At 43.8% G+C, this 24,134-nt stretch overlaps 1 protein-coding gene across 2 annotated transcripts in view; it reads left to right on the top strand.

The window, feature by feature from the left end:
• Positions 1-21,769, top strand: part of RAB22A (RAB22A, member RAS oncogene family) — a 63,990-nt gene extending 42,221 nt beyond the window's left edge. The window contains exons 4-8 of one of the 2 annotated variants that reach the window (XM_049870073.1): positions 8,485-8,556; positions 8,647-8,753; positions 9,519-9,628; positions 14,557-14,686; positions 18,427-21,769. In XM_049870073.1, the coding sequence (XP_049726030.1) occupies positions 8,485-8,556; positions 8,647-8,753; positions 9,519-9,628; positions 14,557-14,654 (387 nt within the window). In that variant the 3' untranslated portion in view covers positions 14,655-14,686; positions 18,427-21,769. Of the gene's footprint in view, positions 1-8,484; positions 8,557-8,646; positions 8,754-9,518; positions 9,629-14,556; positions 16,414-18,426 lie in introns of those variants that run through there. The other variant, XM_049870072.1, reaches the window with a different exon arrangement.
• The last annotated feature ends 2,365 nt before the right edge of the window (positions 21,770-24,134 follow it).

Raw genomic sequence — 24,134 nt, 5'->3', positions numbered from 1 at the left:
TAGCAGTCAAGAAATCAAACGATGCACCACATTGGGCAAATTTGCTGCAAAGGACCTCTTTAAAGTGTTGAAAAGCAAAGATGTCACCTTGAAGACTAAGGTGCACCTGACCCAAGCCATGGTATTTTCAGTAGCACCAGATGCATGTGAAAGCTAGACAGCGAATAAGGAAGACTGAAGAAGAATTGACGTCTTTGAATTGTGGTGTTGGCGAAGAATATTGAATATACCATGGACTGCCAAAAGAACGAACAAATCTGTCCTGGAAGAAGCACAACCAGAATGCTCCTTGGAAGCAAGGATGGCGAGACTGCATCTTACATACTTTGGACATGTTGTCAGGAGGGATCAGTCCCTGGAGAAGGACATCATGCTTGGCAAAGTACAGGGTCAACAGAAAAGAGGAAGACCCTCAATGAGGTGGATTGACATAGTGGCTGCAACAATGAGCTCAAGCATAACAACGATTATGAGGATGGCGCAGGACCAAGCAGTGTTTTATTCTGTTGTGCGTGGGGTCACTATGAGTCGGAACCGACTTGACCGGGACCTAACGGCAACAACCCTTCCACAACTTCCCCCGCCCCTCTCATCACAGCCCAGCCCTGAGCAGTGGCCTCAAAAGCCTCTCCCCTCAGTGCCCTCCCATGCCATCCACCCTCTGACCCAGAGAGTCTAGCCCCTCCGGCCCCACCCAGCTCCTCAGACATCAGGTCCTCTCCAGTCAGCCCTTCTCATATGTGGCGTTTCCTCTCTCTGGAAAACTCTTCCCTCCACTTGCACCTGGCCAGCTGGCTCCCTGATGACCTGATAGCCTCAGAGTTTGCTCTGGCCCACCATGTCTAAGCAGACCCCCCGGTTCATTCTCCATCACTGCCCCGTATTCATTTCTCTCTGGACAGTTATCGCCAGTTACATTAGGTATCTGTCTTCTTCCCTGTGTATCAGTGGTCACTCCCACCAGATGGTAAACTTGGAGAGTGAGACCACATCTGTATTGTTCACAGCTGTATTACCAGAGTCTAGCACAGTGCTTGACATAGACCTGATACTCACATACTGGTTGGATGAATCAATGAGTGGGGTAGACCTTTGTACCCTGAGCAGACTTTGATTGTCCTCATCCACAGGATTGTCTCCTGTTTCCTTACTTGTCTGTCTTTGTTAGACTGTGAGCTCCTTGAGGGGCAGGTTCTGTCTCCCTCACGTCTCTGCTCTCAGCCACTGGCATACAGTAGTGATGCCAGTAGATTCGTCAACTTCTTTGGCAGAGATAAAGACAGATCCTCTACCTACTCATGCCATGTGAGTATTGCATGCCTCAAATTACAATTTTCTGGTATTTGGTATTTATCATTTCAGTTCTCTGTAAGCAAGAGACTTACTATGGAGCCAGAAGTCATCACAAAATGAGATCCCTTTTTGATGATCTTTTTTTTTTTCAGCATCCTCCCCTTTTAACCCTAGCATCTGTTGCTGCATATAGTTTCAACAGGTGGGTTGTCTTCCTGATGGTCTAGTTAAAATTGATTACAAAGTGAAGTCATTAAGTCGTTAAAAGTGATTTTGGAGAACTTCTCAAATGTCATGCAAAAGCCTTTGATGGCAAGGATCTTATTATCATCAGAATGATGGCATAAGTGCTTCAGAAAAGGATGATTTGCGTATGAAAGGATGAAGAGAGACCGAAGGAAAATTGATGGAGTCCTCAAATATTTGTGTAAAAATGACCCTTTTTATGATGCGGCCGTGCAAGTCAAACATGAGATGGAAGATATCACATTGTGCTGGCATACAGCTCCATCAGAAGGATCACAGCCAAAGTACCAGCCAGCTTTGATTCAGTCTCCATCCCAATAACTAGCTCCTGGTTGCAATTATAAACCTTTTTTTTTGTTGTTTTTTTTCCCAAATACCAGATAAAATGAAACTTGTTTTCATGATTTTACATTTATTTTCTCAAGATAGACCCTTTGTCAGACTGTTCGGTCCCTATTATTTGCTATCCCAAATGAATTCATTTTACGCAACCTTTTTCCACCGCCAGTTATCCGTCACTAAGCGCTGAGCCAGTTACAGGACCGTGCGTAATTAAGTGCTGTAAATACACCATAAATGTAGCAGAAAGCATTTCAGGTACTCCCCACATGTACATGGAGATCTAAAAGAAGGCTTTATAAGCATCTGGTGCTCGCAGATGTCTGTCCCTGAGTGGTAATGTGCTTTCTCCTGATGACCATCTCCACAGAGGCCACAGCACCAGGATGGCACAGATGCATTTACTGTCACAGTAGTCATGTAAGGAATTGTGCTTGTTTCTAAAATCAGAAGTGTAGTAGCTTAGTATCATCTAAAGCTGAGGTTGGCAAACTGTGGCCCACAGGCCAAATCCAGCCCACTGCCTGTTCTGGTAAATAAAGTTTTATCGGACCACAGCCACACTTACTTGTTGACATATTGTCTATGGCTGCTTTCACGCTACAATAGCAGTTGAGTACAATAGCAGTTAATAGAGATAAGTAGTTGAAACTAAGAACATATGACCCATAAAGCCTAAAGTATTTTCTGTTGTTCTTAGGTTCCATTGAATTGGTTCCTACTCATAGCAACCCTGTGTACAGCAGAATGAAGCACTGCTTGGTCCTGTGACATCCTTAGTATCATTGCTGTGTTTGAGCCCATTGTAGCAGCCAGTGTGTTAATCCATCTCATTGAGGGTTTTCCTCTTTTTCACTGACCCTCTGCTTTACCAAGCATGATGTCCTTCTCCAGGGAATGGTCCCTCCTGATAACATGTCTAAAGTAAGGGAGACGAAGTCTCGCCATCTTTGCTTCTAAGGAGCATTCTGGCTGTACTTCTTCCGAGACAGATTTGTTCACAATGTTATAGTACTTACTCCCTGGCCTTTTACAAAGGAGCCATGGTGGAACAACGGTTAAACACTTAGCTGCTAACCGAAAGGTTGGCAGTTCGGACCTACTAGCTTTCATAAAGATTACAGCATTAGAAACCCTGTGGGGGCAACTCTGCTCTGTCCTGTAGGGTCACTATGAGTCAGAATCAACTCAACAGCAATGGGTTTGGTTTTTTGGGCATTTTACAGAAAAGGTTTGCAACCCTTGATTGAGAGCTAGATTTGGAGCCTGATACGTGCTGACATCCTTGGAGTCTCTTCATATGCTGCCACCTCCTTTCTTTTTACCGCAAAGACATGGAAAGAGTTCCATTGCCACTAACCCACCCATATGTAACAACTATATATAAACTGGTTATAATATTAAAACACTTTTTGAAGGTACTGCTGAACAACCAGATGTAGTCAGGGACTAAAGAAAGGAATTAAACTGGGCGAGATCCACGTTTATACAGCTTTTCCTCAATGGGCACACCCTAGTATATGTGGCTCAGGCTACTAGAACTGAAGAAGAAAACCTGTCTTTCTAGCTGGAGGTATTTGAGGGCAGAGTTGGGGCTGCTAGAGCATCTGGAAAAAGAAGAGGCAAATCCAAGAAAGGAGGGAGCCAGAGGACCCCCAAAATCTGTACATCCCCCTCAAGCTTTTGGCTGAGTCCTGAGTTGCACATGCACGGATGAGGTGTTAAGGAACCCAGCACAAAGCAACAGCTGGACAGAGATTTCAGCTGCTGCTTCCGACAGAAGGGATGGAGTGTGGAGCTTGAATCCTGCCATGTTCCTGGAGATTGGGTCACTTTGAGCATTCTGTTAAAACCTCAAAAGGGCCATGCCTTAGGAATAGAGACCATGTCCTAGGACTAAGGGCAAACCCAAATAAACCTACCCTAAAAATGTGTAAAACGGGTCTTCAGGGTGATGAGCCAGTAATTTAACACTCTTCAGAGAAGGTAACAGAAAAGAGTCCACAGCGTATCATCCACAATGGCCAGTTTACAGTCAAAATTACTACACATATAAAAAAAAGAGGAAAGTGGAGGAACCTGGAAGGCATTATGCTGAGCGAAATGAGTCAGAGGCAAAAGGACAAATACTGTATAAGACCACTATTATAAGATCTTGAGAAATAGTAAACCTGAGAAGAACACATACTTTTGTGGTTACGAGGGGGGGAGGGAGGGAGGGTGGGAGAGGGTTTTTTTATTGATTAATCAGTAGATAAGAACTGCTTTAGGTGAAGGGAAAGACAACACTCAATACATGGAAGGTCAGCTCAATTGGACTGGACCAAAAGCAAAGAAGTTTCCGGGATAAAATGAATGCTTCAAAGCTCAGCGGAGCAAGCGCGGGGGTCTGGGGAACATGGTTTGCGGGGACTTCTAAGTCAATTGGCAAAATAATTCTATTATGAAATCATTCTGCATCCCACTTTGAAATGTGGCGTCTGGGGTCTTAAATGCTAACAAGCAGCCATCTAAGATGCAGCAATTGGTCTCAACCCACCTGGAGCAAAGGAAAATGAAGAACACCAAGCCCACATGACAACTAAGAGCCCAAGAGACAGAAAGGGCCACATGAACCAGAGACCTACATCATCCTGAGACCAGAAGAACTAGTTGGTGCCCGGCCACAATCGATGACTGCCCTGACAGGGAGCTCAGCAGAGGACCCCTGAGGGAGCAGGAGAGCAGTGGGATGCAGACCCCAAATTCTCATAAGAAGACCAAACTTAATGGTCTGACTGAGACTGGAGGAATCCCGGCGGTCATGCTCTCCAGACCTTCTGTTGACACAGGACAGGAACCATCCCTGAAGACAACTCATCAGACATGAAAGGGACTGGTCAGCGGGTGGGAGAGAGACGCTGATGAAGAGTGAGCTAATTATATCAGGTGTACACTTGAGATTGTGTTGGCAACTCTTGTCTGGAGGGGGGATGGGAGGATAGAGAGAGAGGGAAGCCGGCAAAATTGTCAAGAAAGGAGAGACTGAAAGGGCTGACTCAAGACGGGGAGAGTAAGTGGGAGTAGGGAGTGAGATGTATGTAAACTTATATGTGACAGACTGATTGGATTTGTAAACGTTCACTTGAAGCTTAATAAAAGTCATTATAAAAAAAAAAAAGAGGAAAGTGTGAGCCAGTGGATAGAGACAAACCCCAAGGTGACCCAGATGTTGGAATTGGCAGGCTCAAAAGAATTTAAAGCAAAAAATTTAAATATGTTCAGAAATTTAAAGGAAAAGCAGTCTTAACAGATGGAGAATCCTGCAGAGAAGCAGAAACTAAGAGAATCAAGTGGAAATGCGGAGACTGCGGGCCGCAGTGTCCGAGAGGAACGTTCTCCAGACACCTGACGGAGCAGGTTAGCCGGCCAGAAGGACACAGGGAAGAAGAGTGGGAGCGTGGACAGAGCCCCACTCAGTACGGTAAGGACAAATTCAGAGAGTCTGACACGTATAATTGGAGACCCAGAAGTCATGAAGAGAAAAGAACAGAAAGCAAGATATTTCAAAAATGAATGGCTGATGTTTACCCAAACTTGGTGAAACATCAGCTCACAAACCCAAGCAAAATAAACACAAAGAAAACCTCATCTAGGCACATCATAGTCAGACTTGTAAAAACCAAAGATAAAGAGAAAATACTAAAAAGCAGCCAGAGATACAAAACATTGTATACAGGGAAACAACAGTATGGATGAAGGTTAACTTAACACAGAAACAATGGAGGCCAGATAGCAGTGGAGCAACATCTTTAAAGTGCTCAAAGCAAAAAAAAAAAAAAAAAAAAGTCAGAATTATCCTTCAAACGTGAAGTCAGTAACCTTTTTGGAAAACCAAAAGCTAAGAGAATTCAGCAGCAGCAGCAGTCCCCGCATTACAAGAAAGGCAATGAAAAATTTCCAGGTAGAAGGCAAATGAACAAAAAACCAAACCAAACCCATTGCTGTTGAGTCAATTCCAACTCATAGTGACCCTATAGGGCGGAGTAGACCTGCCCCATAGGGTTTCCAAGTTTGAACTGCCAACTCTTTGGCTAGCAGCCCAGCTCTTAACCAATGCATCACCAGGGCTCCAAAGGAAAATGACACCAGATGGTAACTCAGATCCATAGGAATAATAACCACTGTAAAGAGTAAATATGAAAAACTGTATTTTTTCCTTCTCATTTTAAAGACAACTGGCTAATACAAAGGTTGTATGTAGCACTGGGTTATAGAGTTTTTAGGGACGCTATGAGTCGGCATCAACTCAATGGCAGTGGGTTTGATTTTGGATTTTGTGTAGTGTATGTAGGTTTAAAATACGTGACAACAGTGTACGAAGGATGGAATTTGATTCTTGCAAAGTTCTTATGTTTTACATGAAGAAGTAGGGCAGCCTAAACTCTGAGACTAATAAAAATGTGTATTGTAGATACAAGGGCCGCCACTTGAAAAGTAATATTGGAAGCTATGGCTCAAAAGCCAATAGAGGAAATACTCAGTTAACACAGGAGAGGAAATGAAGAACAGAGGAGTTAAAAAAAAAAAAATGGAATGGCTAAGCCAAACAGTATATACCAGGAACTACCCTAGGTATCAAAGAAATGAACATTCCACTTCAAAGGCAGAGATGGTCAGACTGGATCAAAAAGCAAGACCCAACTATATGCTGGTTTTAAGAGGATCACCTTAAATGTAAAAACAGAGGTCGAAAAGAAGAGAACAGAAAAAGGTATTCTAGGCAGATGGTATGCAAAAGACAGCTGTTGTGGTTGTTAACTTAGTCTTGAAGACAAGGACTGTCATCGGAGATAACGAGGTGCATAATCCAAGCAGTAGGAGGATGGAAGTGTATATGAATATAAGTCATTGTAGTGGTGTCGTACACCTTGTGAGCGAAGTGTTTTACATCCTGGTGGAATGGCAGTAACGTTACGTGGATGTGTAACTCCATCAAGTTGTAGACTTAAGACCTTTGCATTTCTCTCTGTGAATTTCACCTTACAACTCTGAATGCTTAAAACAAAACAAAAAAAAAGTCCAAGACCTTGTAAAGGGCATTCCCAGTGTAAGTGCATCAAAAACGAAATCTAGTACCATAACCTTTGTGCTGTCCATACACTCCTGTCTCGTTTTCTCTTACCCTACGGAAGTTGATAATCCAGGACTCTAAGTCTATTTCTCCTAATGATGGTAGCTTCCTTTTCTGGAGTGCTCTCTCTTGCTTACAGTCTTTATTTTTGTTTTGTTTTCTTCTCTCTAAAACCTAACATCACGTTATTGGAAGTTGGCAGGCTTTCACCTCAGAAGCAGGGATTTTTCTCACGAAGTCTAATAAGATGTGTGAATCCGGCGTTTGGTTTGACATGACCCCGTGCTTACACGGTTTTTATCCATTTATTCACCGAATGTAGATCGAATACCTCAGTGCGTCAGGTATGGAGCTAGGCCCTGCAGTAAACTGGTAGGTAAGCTAAATGCTGTCTTCCCTCGTGGCGCTTAAACTCATTTCCCTGTCTTTTGTAAAGCTGAGATTAACATGAAGGTCTAAAAGCCAAAAGGTTAACCTCACTGGATAAGAAGTATACTGGCTGTACTGTGGAGCAAATGGTCACCTGTGTGACAATTCCTACCTGACTTTGGGGGTAGGCCACAGGAGCTAAGATCAGGACAGGAGTACAGGGTGTCCCGTATGCACAGGAGTTGCTTTCAAAGTGGGTGTGTAAGACGAAGATCAAGTGTAGATAAAGTCCTTGCCTTTAAATGTTGGCTTCACATTTGGCGGGTGAGGGGCTCACACCACGATAGGTACCCGCCCAGGAACTGAGGCTGAGCGAGCAGAAAGCTTCTGTTTTGCATCTCATACTGTTGTCCAGAGCAATGGCCGGCTAAACCACCCTTGCTACTGAAATTGTTCTTTCTCTCCTTTTCCTTCTCGTCCCTCCCTTTTGTGTGTGTTGGGGCAGGAGTGAGGGGCATAGGTGATTGATTGGGAAAGAGCTGCGTGAACAGAGTTAAATTCATATAAATGGAATGAGCTATGTACCCAGCATTTGGGGAAATGCTGCACTCGAGGAGATATCAAAAAAGCAAGTTGCAAACTCATCCAAGTAGTGAATGTAAATGTGTATTCATTTCTGTAGTACAATCAGCATTTAGATTACAAGGTTATCTTTACGACACCCAAATGCATCCACTTCTCTGGAGAACGATTGGAGGCATTATTTTTATCTCAGTGATAGTTTGGGGAGCCAAAGTTTAAAGGACTATTGAACAAATGAATTTGGGAATTATAACACTGAGTTCAATTAAAAAGCCTTTTTAGCTGAAACAGTTGTTTATAGCACCATATTTAATTCCTATAAAACTGTATTCTGAACTCCTTCTGAGAGACATTTCAGTGTCACATTAAAAGTTTGCCTTTAGTAATTACTGGTTCATTTGCTTTAAAGCATCGTGTCATCTTCTTTGGATTAAGAGAAACATTACCTTTTTGTTCAGGGATAATGGGCTTCAAAGTCTAATGACAAACATATTTAACCAGTTTTCCTAATTTTGTTGTTTATTTTTCCCCCTTCTCCACAGTTCCGTGCCTTAGCACCCATGTATTACCGAGGGTCAGCGGCAGCTATAATTGTCTATGACATCACAAAGGAAGTAAGACCATCCAGAGTTTTCTTTCAGCTGTTTTACAAACCCTCCTCTGGTTGCTTATGTCTGCAGTTGCTTTCCTCCGTTGTCTTACAGGAAACATTTTCAACCTTAAAGAACTGGGTGAAAGAGCTGCGGCAGCATGGCCCACCTGACATCGTAGTGGCCATTGCCGGAAATAAGTGCGATCTTATCGATGTCAGGCAGGTATCAGAGCAGGAGGTAACAGCGCCAATGAGGTGTTCCTTCTCTCCCTGGGAAATATCCAGTATAAGCATCTCCCTTTTATTTGATCTCTGACGTTGAAAAATTCCTTTTTGTTTTACGGTTTGAGCTCTGAAGTTTTAAACTAAAATGGAGACTTCGGGCACTTGGGGCTCATTACACGCTGTCCATGGAGAGGCATGTGATTTGTTCAGATGCTGGTCTCCGAACACTTGACGCTATCAAGAGAGTGTCGCCCCAGCCTCCCATGGCTTAGGATGCTTAAGTGAGGAAAGGCCGTTATTCAGCCATTTCCCTGGATCACCTACATGGTTCCCAAAGCAAGGGTTTTACTTTTGGAGGAATCTCACAACAGGGATGGACCTGGAGGACATTATGCTGAGTGCAATAAATCAACCACAAGAGGACAAATATTGTATGAAACCACTATTAAAAAAGTCAAGGAAAAGTTTTCACACTGACAGGAACGTTCTTTGATAGTTACCAGAGATTGGGTGGGGGTGGGAGAATCCTAACTAAATAGTAGATATCTGCTAACTTGGGTGAAGGGAGAGGGAATACTTTTGGAGGGAAAGAAACCCCCTTTTTTTTTTGATCGTCCTTTGGCCACCTAGCTGGCCGTGCTGAGTTTTGCAGGTTAATTGTGGCAGTGGTGTCGTAAATCTGGTTAATTACTAGGTAGGTGGGGACAACCTTGAGGTCTTGGCAGGTGAAGTTTCTGATTTGCAATTGTTGTCTTCCAGAGAAGTCATGGAGAGAGATGCCAAGGACTACGCTGACTCCATCCACGCAGTCTTTGTAGAGACCAGCGCAAAAAATGCGATAAACATAAATGAACTCTTTATAGAAATTAGTGAGTATCTCTGTGCCTGGCAGGTTTCCTCTGTGCAGAGCCACCGTCTTGCTGCTTAGAATCCTCGCCTTGCTTAGAGGAGGCTAGTCTGATACTGTCCTCAGTAGAATAAGACATGAGAATGGAAGAGGAACAGCCACTTGCTGTCATGCTGTAATTGCTGGTGAGCTGCTGACTGGCAGTATGGCCCTTCTGTGAAGACTGGTTACTGACTAAATAATGTACAAGGCCTTTGGTCACAGAAGCTGCCATCTCTCCCTCTTCCTGCCTTTAAATATGCTTCAATTAGTTGTCCAGAGTCATTGAAAATGAGCAGAATAAATAAAGAGAAATAGCATGCAGATGTAATTCCATAGTAAGGAGAACCTCAGATCTCAGCACGACGCCAGAGGAAAGGTCAGAGCTCCTTTCCCACCCCCCTCCCCCCTTTCTGTGGTAGTACTGTGATGCTGGTGGGAGGAAGCTGCCTTTGGGATCCTCTACAGAGTGTATCTGTGTTAAGTCATTTCATTCGAATTCATCAAGAGATCAGTTCCAGGCTCAGGGGAGACAGCCGTGAACCAGATAGACGTAGCCCGGCTCTCTGGAGCACACACTGCACTGAGGCAGACAGGAAGCTTGGCAGTACAGAAGGTCATTTCAGATAGTGCTGAGGGCAATGAAGAAAGCCACAGAGGACGAGATGAAGAGTGTCTGCAGGCTGATGCGGGGAGGGGGGCCCTCTGCGGAGCTGAGATCTGATGGAGCAGGACATGCAGGGATTTAGGGTTTAAGTTACCAGACTTTGGGCTCTCCCTGTGGGGAGCGAGCTGCCAGCAGGACTCGGTGGGCTTGCTCATTGGGATGCACCATTTGGTCGAGAGTGGAGATTATTGCAGCTGGAAGGGCTATTGGCCACCACATCGACAAAGGGGCACAAGCTCAGTGTCCACCAGGGCCAGGCAGGGGGCCATGAGTGGAACTGGCCAGGGCAAGTGCTGGGACTCAGAATCGGCAGACTGCACAGGGGACCCTGACACCTGCAGGTGCACGCCCAGCTCCAGCCAGTCAGGGCCCCACTGGAGTGTGTACCCCTGGTGGTCAGATTGCTGGGGGATGGTGCTTGGTTGGTTTTGTTTTATTTTCATGTTTTTAGTTCATTTATTCAGGGAATCCAGAAATCTGGATATTTATGTAACATGCCCCTGTTGTTTACATGTAGCCACTAACTCAGACGTTCTCAGAGTCGTGCAGGAGTACAGAACCCATTCACCAGCCAGATAGGGCCAGTGGACTGCGGGTTTGCGAACTCGAGTCCGACCCCTTCATTTCAGTATTAAAAAGTCATGCTATTTACTGCCTTGCTAGTTGATAAAATAGTTAACCAGATGGATTCTTGAAAGGCCACATATGAAAGCCTGTTGGGAAGTGATTATAGTTCAAGTGACAGTACCCCCAAGTGTGTGATGTCCTGAGTGTGTTAAAGTTCTCCCCATTAACAAAATGTTCTTTGCAACAGCAGTATTAAAAACAGGAAGGTGGCGAACATACCAACAGTGAAACTCCTCATGTGAAGACTAGGATGTATGTATTCACGTCAACTGAAAAATAAAAAATGTCTATCAGCAAAGGTTAGAGCAGTGTAGAGAGATGTTAATGGTTTATTGTTCACTGGATGTTATAAAGGTGCATCAGCACAGTGTCTGGCACGCTCACTTTTTATTACTGTAATATCCTTACAGAAAAGTGCACGTATCAAAATACAAAGCTTGATGAATTTTCACAAACTGAATACATGCCTATAATCGTACCCTCAGGAGCCTCCCTTGTGCCCCTTACCCCCCAGGGGTCACCAGCATCGCAGTGGCTCAGTCTTCAGATTGGTTTTGCACTTTTTTTTAGAGGCATACTGTTTCTGGCTGCTTTCGTCTCTACTTTACATTTGTGAGGTTCATATCATTGCATGTAGCTGCAGGCGATTGATTCTTACCGCTGTAGAGTGTGTGTGTGCGTGTGTGTGTAAGACAGACACACACCCACACACACAACCCCCAATGGGCAGGGGGACACAGTAGCCACAAAGTATTAATCCATTCTGCCATGGATAAGTCTTTGGGTGGTTGTTTCTAGTTTGGAGCTGCTATAAATAGTACTGCCCTGAATATTCTGGTTCGTGTCCTTTGGTGAACATATGAACACATTTTTGTCAGGTATAGTTATACCCAGGAGTATTGCCTCACAGTTTTCCAAGTGGTTCCACCAGCTCCCACTCACCCCAGTGGTGTGTGAGAATGCTGGCTGCGCCCACCTGGTGGGTAGGTGGCACTAGATCAGGAGATCTGTATTTCCAGGACCGTTCCTCAGCTTGAGTGCCTTTCCATGCATTTATTTTCATTTATGTGGTACCTGGATATGCTTCTTGGCGAAGCGCCTGTTAACATCTTTTGCCTGCTTTCCTAATGGGTTATGTGCCTTTTCTTCAGTGTTCTCTAGTTCTTTCTATTGTTTAGATGTGAGTTCCTTGTGGATCGGAAATACCTTCTACTCTGTGACTTGACTTTTAGTTTTTATGATGAACTAAAGGTTTTCATCTTAATATAGTCCAGTTTATCCCTGTTTCCCTTTGCAGTTGGCACTTTTTGTTCCTGTTTGAGAAATCATGGCCTGCTCCCGAGTCATGAGATGTTCTCCTCTTCTTCCTTCTAGAAGTTTTAGTAGTTCCCAGCTTTTTTAAGTCAAATTCCAACAATGCCTCTATAATGCCAGCTGTATATTTTCAGTATCCAGTATTGAGAAATTTGAAATAAGAAAGCTTCAGTAAAGCTTTTAAATATATTTGTAATTATCCACAGCAGGATCTCTCAGCATTGGGAAAACAGCTGTTTGACCTACTAGGGAGCACGTTTCTAGTCTCTGTAGAAACCAGGCTTTGCACGACCCATGAGGGTTTGCAGACTGCTCGGATGGTGTGGGTAGGGGTCAGAGGCCAAGGGCCTAAGAGTCAGCAAAGACGCTGTCCTAGCCTCAGTCATTTCCAGGATGCCTGTGTCATATCATTTAATGTTTATAAAATATCTCCATGCCAGGTACTGTGCTCTTAGGTACTGAAAACACAGAGATGGAGAGCTAGGATCTCCCCTCCAAGAGCATATGTCAATGCGCGGGAGACAGTCTGGTAAACGAGTGTGTAGTGAGGGATCTGATGCCCTGGCTGATTTCAGTGTCAGAGACCTTGGAGAGAGTCAGGAAGTAGAGGGGTCTGAGAGCCTTTGAGGAGAAGCAGTTCTCGAGTCATCAGCCAGGTAGGTGGACAGGTGATTTTAAGGTTCCTCTCGAAATTGACATTATGCTTCACAGAGCAATAAAGTGAAACCTGTTCATTCTCATACATTGTCATTTGAAGAATAAAGTGGCACAGCCTCTTCAGAGAGCCATTTGGCAGCATCTGTCAAAATTTAAATGGCCCGCCCTTCTTGCATTTGTGCTAGACAGCCCCTGGGAGTACAACATATGAGTCAGATAAACACCCAGGTGTAGAATAGCGTGACCAGCTACCCCACTCTGCCCGTTTATCCCATACACGTACACTCGCAGGTTCACAAAGATAGATGTCCAAGGCTATCGTTTGCATCATTGTTAATAACATCAAAGTATTGGCGTCAAACTAAATACCCATCAATAAGGGAAGTGTCGAATAGGTTATGGTGAACTCTACAGTGTAGTGCTATAGAACTATTAAAAAGGATGTGGCAGCTTTGCACATACTTACAGGGAATCAACCCCAAAGAAGTGTTACGTGAAAACATCAAGGCAAAGAGCAGTACATAGAGTTGGCTCCCATTGGGGTTTTAAGAAGGGGGGGTGGGGATACGTGTGCACACGTGTGTGTTTCTGCATACCTACCTCTACAACACTGCTCAGGAAATGGACCCCAGTGGTTGCCTGTGGCAGAAACAGGTGTGTACTGCTTGAATTTGGTTTTTTGTGTTTTTATTGTTGAGAATACACATGGCAGGACGTACACCAGTTCAATGGTTTCTTCATGTACAATTCAGTGACATTGATTACATTCATCAAGTTGTGCAACCATTTCTCACCCGTTGTTCCTCCTGCGTTAACATAAGCTCACTGTCCCCTAAGCTTCCTATGTAGCCTTTCAAGTTGCAGTTGTCAGTTTGATCCATATAGATAAATCTTAAAAGAGCACAATGCTCAAGGCAGACATTCTTTACAAATTAAGCTAAACTACTGTTCAGTTTAAAGGAGACTTCAGCGGGTGTTTGTGGTTGAAGGTTGAAGGTTTAAAGATAATCTCAGGGCAGTAGTTTCAAGGGTTCATCCAGCCTCCCTGACTCCAGAAAGTCTGGATTCCATGAGAATTTGGAACTCTGTTCTGCATTTTCTCCCTTTGGATCAAAAATTCTTCCATGGTGTCTTTGATCTTAACATTCAGTAGTGGTAGCTGGGCACCATCCAGTTCTTCTGGTCTCATGGCAGAGAAGGCAGTCAAATTTGTTTTTAACATGTGTATGTGTTACTTATTCAAAACAAAATGTTTCTAACATGCAATTTTTTAATTGAAATGTTTTTATTAAATGCAATGTAATCCTGGAACAGAAACAAGGCATTGATGGAAACACTGGTGACATCAAATAAAGCCTGGAGCTTAGATAATAGCAATGTGCCATGGTTAAATTCTTCATTTTGACAGCCATCCCATGGAAATACAAGATGTTAACCTTAGGGGAAACTGGGTAAGGGGTACACAGGAACTCTCTATATTATCTTTGCAACTTGCCAGTAAATCTAAAAATTATTCCAAAATAAAATTTTTATTTATTTTTTTAAACGAAACACATCAAATTGTATGTACAAAATTGTTGTGACTGAGAATGAACAGATTCAGAAAGTTAAAATTCACTCCCTTCCCCCCTCTCGCCTTGGTTTAGGTCGAAGAATTCCATCCACTGACGCCAACCCGCCATCTGGCAGTAAGGGCTTCAAACTCCGAAGGCAGCCTTCAGAGGCGAAGCGAAGCTGCTGCTGACCGAGCCTCAGCCACTCAGACTTGATGAGGAAGTAGGTGGTCCTTAGCAGGAGGGTTGGGGTCCCTGCCACAGGTTTTCACCTGGCCAGTCTTGGGTCTTCTTCGTGCAAAAAGGATTCACAGAAATGGACCAGTTCTGTTCTCTTGGTGACTGCAGCAATGATATTTCAGTCTGTGGACTTCTGTAAAGAACCTCTGGTGTGCAAAAGGACAACATCGTTGGTATTTGACCTTGCTGGAAAGGAGCGTATCATCGTATGGACGATAGGATTAAATTGTTGAGTAGTTTTGTAATCAAGATTTTATGTTCCATTTGTAAAGGGAAAATTAGCACTTTCGTGGTTTTTCGGGGGGGTAAAAAAGACCTTGTGGAGATGATAATTTCCTTGGATTCTCATTGCCACTGTTTTAGGGAGTTGTACTATTTAAAATGTGGTAGGCTGTCTGTTGAAAGTGGAGAAATGGCAGTTACTATTTGAAGCTAAAATGGGCCATTTATAGGACGGATGGAAAAGATTTCACCCCTCCCCGACCATCTCTAACGCACTTTTCGTTGACAGTATTGGCCAGCAATGCAGACAGTAATTAACAACCACAGCCAGATAGGCAGCTCACCCTAGGTTTGCACTCGACCTTGTCACGTACGAGTCACCAAACTTTATTGGCACTTTCTTAACTAAGCGCTCATGGTGACGGTGGCAGAGAACCTGTCTGGAAGAAATAGAATTTCCTATGTTCTAAACTGACTGGCAATAGTTAAAAAAAAAAAGGGGAGGTGGGTGGAGAAAGCAGTGTAAATGCTGTCCATTTTTTATTTAATCCAAACATTTTGGTGGGGAAAAGCATTTTCTGTTGCTGAGCATATATAAAGTTGTAGTCTATATTTATGAGACCAGTGCTTAAAGTGTTATAAATTGTGTAAATACTTTAATGAATTCAGAGTTTCACCCGGCGCTTCATGTGGTCTTGCACCCCGTCTCGACGTGCCCGCCTGTTGCCCAGCCTGCCCTGTGTGCCCTGCAGGTCCACGTGTGCAGCGGCATCGAGCCTTCGGTGCCAGTCTTTAGAGGTTCCTCTGGACCCCCAGCTCCCACCTGGAGGTCGTGATAAAGACGTGCGCCCCCTGACGAGCCTGACCGGTCCTCACTAGCCCCAGGGCAAAAGGGGAAGCTCCCACCCGAGCCAGCTCCCCGGCCTTGGTTCTAAGTTTCTTTTCTCTCTCACAGTGACCTCAGTCCGACTGTTTTAAGGGGTCTTTCCTCATTACCAACTGAGCTTATCTTTCAGTTTACTCTATTTTCTCCTGCCCCTTAATGGTTAACACTCTTTTCCCTCAGGGAGCCTAATGAGGTTTTTAAGATAATCTAAAAATAAAGCACTGAAGTGAAGTTGGTGAAAATTTGTTCCTGGTCTAATCTGGCACCCTTCCAACCTGAGTATTGTAAGGGAAGGAAATTTACAAGATTAAATAGGAAATGAAACAGCTTGAATTTCAAACTAAATAGTGTTTTCAGAGCTATCCTTAAACTGAACAGTCAAAACTTTTACAAATAAGTGTTCTTTCTCTGCGCCCCCCTCCCCCACCTGATGGGGATAGATTTTAATGGGAAAGTTATAACTCAAATAAAATACATTCCCGTTTGTTTCCCTGTTGTGTATCTCAAGCACTTGAAATTTCTTTCTTACTGAAATCAAACAGAAAGGATGTGGTCAGTGAGAGTTCTAATGTCGCTGTTTAACATACATGTGGACCCCCAACCCCTACCCCTGCTCCCCCCCACCCCACCCCCCACCCCCAGCACCTTGTTTCTGTCCTAACATCGGTGAGCAAGCTTGAGGGGAAAAGATAGGCTTCGAAGGACTGGGCTCTTTGCACCTGAGGTGGTTTGACTTTCTCTCATTATATAGAGATGCATGGGGCACTGCCATCACCATGGTGTGTCCCTAGCATTCCCACCATAGGGCCTCCCTTGCCACGACACCAAGACACAAACAGAGGTCGATGCAGAGAGGATGCCAGCATGGGCCTTTCTGTCTTATTTTACCAAGAGTCAGCGCTGGCCTGTGACCTTCACATTTTTTCCATCAAACACATGGGTGATGCTGGCTTCTTGGTGTCTTGGTTGTCCACGGAAGGGCAAGGTGCTTCCGAGCCACATCTCCACAGGAAGGCATCTGATTCTCTCTCATCTTACTGTGGCATCCATGCTACGTCTTGCCCAATGTGGGCAGATCTCTTAAGCCAATTGCAACTGGTTCTTCTTCACAATCCCTCACGCCCCCTCCACAGGCTGACAGTGATCCTGTTTTGTCATGGCCATGGGTTTTTCCAACAGAATGGATGCCCGACAGCTTCGCCACACCCTCATTCCTCAGGCATTCTGGGGCCTCTCTCTCCTCCCCTCCTTTTCATCACCACATTAGATGGATACGGCCTGGCTTCTTGGGGTGATCTTTGCAGCACTTAAAAGTACTGCCATCTCCGTTCCATAACCCCATACTCATCGGAAACAGGGCCGAAAATGTCTTCATTTATTTTGTTTGTTTCTAAAATACAAAGATGAATGTTCAAGTCAGAAGCAGTGTTTTGTTTTGAAAACACTTTGGATTATTAACTTGACTAAGCCATAATCTCGTACACATTTCATATTTTCTTTATTGTTATTTTTTTATTGTAAGAGAAAGCTAGATTTCAAAGGAATAAATTTTCAAGAAATCTATTTTCAAAAATCATCTTTTGGTTCCCTCATGACGCAGGGCCATTTTTAATAAAACTTTCGGGACTGTGAAGAGAAGAGTCATGAACTGGCCACAAGTATGTATGGATTCCTTTCCGAGAAATTGAAATGAGCTCTTTTTAGGTGTCTAATCCCAGAAACCGTCGGTCTCCAGAACTCTCCTTTCACCCAAGTGTTTTCTGATGATGCGTTAACTAATTAACTATAATTTGGTGATTTAAAGAACATAAAGTGAGAGTCTGATGAAGTGCCCTTCATTTTACACGCTCTTTAAGAAGTGATTGGGGAGAAGTACCTACTGCCAGCCCTTCTGGATCCAAGTGGAACCGCTGTCACCTGCTCGTCCCTCACAGCAGGACACACGCCTCACATCGTGGCTGGAACGTTCAGTTCCTTTTAAAGTAATCTGCTTTCTTGTTACCCGTTGATGATTTTGTGTGAAGTGACTTCCCACTGTGCGCACACTTTTCTGGAAGCCACCCGTGACCATGGACCCACGCTTGGGTATCAGAGGCTTGATTGATTGATCTTCACACGGGCTGGTTGTCAGTTCTTCTTATTTTTAGACACATAAAGGGAAAGAAAACCACATTTAATTTCAGAAATTCTCCTAAATCTCGCTGTTTATGTCTTTTCTGTTCTCATGGAGGAAAATAGGTATAAGAGAGTCTGTTAAACTCCGAGAGTGCTGATGGAAATGTCCTGGGGTAATGATTCCGTGGCTGTTACGGAGATGTTAGAGCAGGATATCTGTGTCTTTCTGCATTCTGTTCGAATGGGCTCTTCCATCAGCAGGTTTAATTCATATTTTTCTGTATTAACAGGTACATCAGCCTCAGAGCTGGGAAAGGCATTTGTTCATTGCTGTTCTATATTCTGAGCATGAGTTGCAAAAGAAGTAATCTATAAATTCTTCACAGCATTTTCCCCCTCACTTCTTCAGAACACATGAGAATTGACTTGGGGGCTCTTAGCATGACATGGGGGCGCACAGTGTGGTGTAGAGATAACAGATGCGCCTCCTCAACTTCCAGATGCCTTTGCTGGAGCCTGTGTGAGTGATACACCGAGCCTTTCCTTCTGGAGAAGAGTGATTGCAAGTCCCTCACCACTCATCTATCCAGCGCACCCACTTGAGAGCATTTGGGAGCGGGGGAATTGGCAGCCCACAAGCCCAGGCTGGTCCTCTTCTCCAAACCCACTGGGTGGGCCGTAGGTACCTGGCTCCATGAGGAAATGCTTAGCTCTATAAGGGAAGGTAAGGAGCCCTGGTGGCACAACAGTTAAGCACTCCAGCACTAACTAAAAGGTCAGTGGTTCAAACCCACCAGGGGCGCCACGGGAGAAGAACCTGTTGATCTCCCATAAGGAGTACAGCCTAGGAAACCCTAAGGGGTAGTTCTGATCTGTCATACGGGGTCACAATGAGTGGAATCTACTCAAGGGCACTCTCTAGCAACATAAGGAAGGTTAAGTGACAGAGTATGTGAACCTGTGAAATGCATCGTTATTTAAATTTACTTCAAAGGGACTAGCAGCATGACTGTTTACTGTTTGAGTTCAAGAGACACTCTACCTCTTAACACTTAACCCAAAACAAACAACCCTTTAAAGGAAGAAATGGAATGTCCCTTCCAGGGGCAAGCTGTTACCTGCCTTCAGTTAGCTGGGTTCATCAAAAAATAAATGATTCAAGGGAATGTTTAGCAGATTTTCTAAACTCCATAGCTTAGGTACTATGATAAAAAATAGTTTCAGGCAACACATTTATCCAGGAGATAAACATTATACTGTGTAGTTTAGGAGTTGGGGGTGGGGAATTTATTTTCGGACTTAAAGATACAACCTCTGCCCATTTCTCTCGACGGCAGAGTTGCTGGTCTTCCCTTCCAGTAATAGAAATCCAGGCAATTTGAAGATCCGATTTACAAGAAACATTCATCGAATTCTGGGGCATTTGTCCTGTTTTATGTGGAAATTGAAAGTCTAAAAGATACCAAAAGGGCATTCCATCTTTCAGGAGCCTCCATTTTTTTAATGTAAGAGACTGAAAAGTGAGAAGCCTATTGTGATGAAGATTCATTAGATGATGAGGAAAGTGAATAAATAGAACCAAGACTGCGTATTTCTATTTGTTCTCCGGGATTCTCTTAGCTTACAGGAAAACTCTTTACTCTCCAAGTCTAGAAGGACTTCTGGTAGTACAGGTCAAGTTTAATTTGATGGTTTGTACCCTCGGAAATAACTAATAATCTGTGTGCTTTCCTTTTGGAGTATAATCGATTAGAGATGTGCTAGAGTATTTCTGGCTTCAAAACAAAAGGATTCGGAACTTTAATAAAAAGAAAAATCTGAAACCTTCCATCTCCTCCTTTTATGATACATTTTAGGTAGCAGGAAGGTTAGGCTATGCCGTCAACAGATGCTGAAATTAAAACCATGAGCCTGACAAATAGAACAAAAAACTTTTTCATTTGTTTGTTTTTAGATCTGTATGGTACCCAGTGCCTTATCAAAATACTTCATAACTGGAACAAACAGAATTCTGGGTAGCTTTCCACAAACAGGAATCCAAGTGCCGAGTTCTATCAGCCAATTAATGGGCAGTCCTAGGAGACTAATGATTTATTTGAAGGGGGCTCTTAATTGACAGCTTTAGACTGTGACCCGGACGTGCTCCTTAATCGTGCAACAAACAAAACAGGCCAGTTTCAGTGATGCCACTTGTTGGTCCAGGGCCTTATCCTTGTAAATCAAATTGCTTTGTGCAGGACCTTAGGGAAAATCACCTTTCAAATAGCACTTTATGCACAGGGCCAATTATCTTTACTGAGAGCTGGAACTTTCAAGAAATTCTCATGGCATCTTCTGCCATGTTATGTAAAAGCTGGGCAGGCCTCATATCCCAAGGGGAGTCCCGAGCCCACCAGCCACCCAGCTGGAGTGAGGCATCCCACTGACAGGAGGGCCCTGCGGGCAGCCCCACACCCCACTCCCACGTCAGAGCCTTGTCAGCCCTCCCTGCCCACAGCCGCGTCCGCCTTTCCTTTAGGCTTTAATCCTAGTATCATTTGTCCATTGTTAATTTGTAAGGAAATGTATACTTGAACAATCAGTTGTACCCCCTAGAAAATTTCGAAAGCAGCTCTTGGATTTGCTTACCCTGGCTTATTTTGCATAGGAGATTATTACGTAACCTACAGACCGTCGTCCCACAGATAGACGGAAGGTTTCAGATTTTTCTCTTGACCCGTCAGCTCAAGGAGGGGCAGACAGCGACTGTTTCCAACCACTTGTGTCATGTAGACAGAGCTGCGTTACCCTAGAAAATTCTTTTGCGCTCTTACTCGGCTCAATCTTCCCATCATTTCACTTTGTGAGTCACGCACATAATTGTCCGTCACTCCTCTGACATTCTTGGGAATTTATGTCTTGCCGCCTCTGTGAGTGAAGCCGACTTCTTGGCTTATTGCTCCTTGCTGAACATTCACGTGGACTCTCCCTTAAAGATGCGTGCCCCCAGCCCTTGACCTTCCTTCCCATGCCGTCTTACCCGAGCCCGAGCTGTAGGGTTTGCCCACTGCACCCAGCTTGAGAGTCAGGACGCACGAGCATAGTCAGAAACCGGAAAGACGACCTTTAGGTGAGGCATTCCCATAGTTTCAGAGGGGGAACGGGAACCATGAGGTTACCATGGTAACATGCCTGACTTACAGAGCAATTTTTGACTGTTGGCTAAAGTGTTAGAACATCACTTAGTTTGTAATAGAGCATTTGTTACAGTGGGTAAAAATCCAAATCAAAAATCTTGGAGAGAAACCTCTACGGAGATGAGCCTAGATGTTAAAAAAGCTAAGTTGTCGTACCAGCAATTCTTATTTCTATGCCTTTTCAAGACCTGATGCAAGGAGTAAGACATTTGTGCCTTTTGATAATAGCTTCTATTATGAAAAAATAAAATTAAGTTGCTTACAGTTTTGGCTGCTTCGTAGCACTATAAACAGCCCAAATTTATACCCGTGGCTTCACTGCATGATACATCGCCTGATTACCTGTGATGAAATATTGTAATGATGGTTTGCCAAGCTTATATGGATGTTTGAAGATGTTATTTTTGCAGTCTTAACCTTGGGCTGGACCTAAGTCTCTGTAAATCATATGATACCTGTATTGTTCGTAGATGCTGACAGAAGAAAACTAGACCTTTTGATTCTTGTAAGATTTTTCTTTTTATACTTATGCTGATTATATAGATAGTTTGCAAATGAAGGTTGATTTGGCATACTTTAAACTCTATTATTTTAGCCTAAATATTCTATAATAAACTTTTATAGAGTATAACATGCTAAATCACTACAAAATTTGTGGTGCTGTAAGAAAGGGTGTAAACATTTTATTAATAAAATGCTATGTTTACAAATACATGCCTTGGCCTCTCAAATGGTTTCCCTTGTGATATCCTTCATCACATGTTTTCCTCAGCCCAATATTTCAAAGTCACTTCAAAATGAGTTTTGACAACTGAAGTACCAGAGCTTTGATAGCTATAGATTCTGGCGAGTAACATGGTGTTTATATCAGTTGAACCAGCCTCCCCAGCTTACTGCACCTTTATCTTACACAGCTCCCCCTCCCTTGTCTTAGTCACGTAGTTCTGCTATAACAGAAATACCGCAAGTAGATGGCTTTGACAAACAGAAGTTTATTCTCTCACGGTATAGTAGGCTAAAAAAAAAAAAAAAAGTCCAAATTTAGGGCGTCAGCTCCGAAGGAAGGCTTGCTTTCTCTGTCGGCTGTGGAGGAAGGACCTTATCATCAATCTTGCCTGGACTTGGAGCTTCTCAGCGTGGGGACCCCAGGTCCAAAGGACATGCTCTGTTCTCAGCATTGCTTTCTTGGTGATATGAGGTCCCCATATCTTTCTGCTCACTTCTCTCTTTTATATCTCAGAAGAGATTGGCTTAAGACACAACCTAATATTGTAGATTGAGTCCTGCCTCATTAACATAACTGCTTCTAATCTTACCTCATTAACATCCTAAAGGTACGATTTACAACACATAGAAAAATCACTTCAGATGACAAAACGCTGGACAACCACACAATACTGGGAATCATGGCCTAGCCAAGTTGAAGCAATTCAGTCCATGACATCCCTCTTCGTAGCATTCAATATTTAAGATGGGGAACGGTGCCACCAATGACCATCTCGAGACTGCTGCTTCCCCCCTAAGAAAGGAGCAGCAAGGTGTCGTGGTTCATGGAAGAAAAACTTCCCATTATTTTGGGAATTTCGGCAAAGATGCCAGTATTTCTATCAGAGGGTTGACCTTATCTCTGGAATCCCATAATGCCATTTGTGGCATACAGAAGTCAGAAGTGGCAGCTGCCATTCATGTGCACGAAAGCACGGTCAGCAAACGTGATACTCCAAATGACACAGTTCGCTGGAACAGCCAGCCTGTCTGAGAGAACATGACATTGGCTGAGCCCTAAACAGGAACTGCAGCCATGTGTCAGGTGGGTCCATGGGGAGCCATGGAGAAGCCTATGGCAGTAACAAGCAGAGACTAGTGGGGAAGGAAGAAGGGAAAGCGGAAAGATGGGAGAGCATGATAGAAGGTGCCACAAATCTGCTCTTTAAATTCTTCACAAACTGGGAGGGAGGAAAGTACCTGTTTTCTTCGTGTAGTCAATTAACACTGGGGTATGGGAGGTGGTAAGCGGCCAAAGGTCCTGAGGGCAGAGGACTGCCAAAGAGGGCTAGGACCAGAGGAAGGTGTGAGGTCCTGTGATTGCTTCAAGAAAACTTCTCCTTCATGCAGGAGGGTAACTACATGATGAGTCCTGAAATCCCAGAAGAGTCAAGTCTCCAGATCTTCCTAGTCATGTGAGAAGTCAGTCCAGCTTTTCAAGAGTCCAATCAGAGGGAAGATCACCCCAGGCAGAGGGAAGAGCAGTGCAAACACCTTGAGGTGCAAATGTGCTAGCTCGGTGCTAGGATAAGTGAGCTCCCGCTGAGCACAGGTGCCAGTAAAATCCCAATGAGAGGTCCCAATGACAGCAAGGTCTGAGTGACAGGGAGAGCCCAGTGTGAGTGCCCCATGAGAAGGGTATCTCAACAAGATCCCCATAAGAGGGGCATTCCAGTAAAAGGGAGGACCTAGTGAGGTCCCCATGAAAGGGCGCTCCGAATGAGAGGGAGAGCCCAATGAGAGTCTACCACACTTAAGGACTTTGGCTTCTACTGACTGGAACCCAATGTTTTGAAAGGATCACCCCACCTACTGTGTTGAGGATAGGCATAGAAGCCATACAGGAAGAGATTGGCATATTTGGCTACCTGAAAATTTAATAGATAAGACCAAATCCAACTAAGACCATAAAAGAAGTTGAAAGATGAGCCCAGAACTGAGGGGAAATGTTTGCTACACACAGAGCAGAGCAGATTACTATCCATAGTCTATGAAGGATGGCTACAAAGCAAAAGAACAACCCTCAGAAAGGAAAATAAAAGGACCCGTTACATGAAAGGGCAATTCACAGAAAAGAAAATACCATTTAAAAAATGAATTTATGTATATATCATCCTAAAAAAGAAAATACAGATAACTAAATCAACAAATAAAAGAGGCTGAATTACACTAATAGAAACTAACCTAAAAAACTAAATCTTGCTGTCGAGTTGATTCCAACTCAGCAACCCTGTAGAATGGCGTAGAGCTGCCGCACAGGGTTTCTA

This window comes from Elephas maximus, chromosome 25 (genome assembly GCF_024166365.1).
Source record: "Elephas maximus indicus isolate mEleMax1 chromosome 25, mEleMax1 primary haplotype, whole genome shotgun sequence".
Taxonomy (NCBI): Eukaryota; Metazoa; Chordata; class Mammalia; order Proboscidea; family Elephantidae; genus Elephas; species Elephas maximus.
This window is presented reverse-complemented; position numbering and strand designations above follow the sequence as displayed.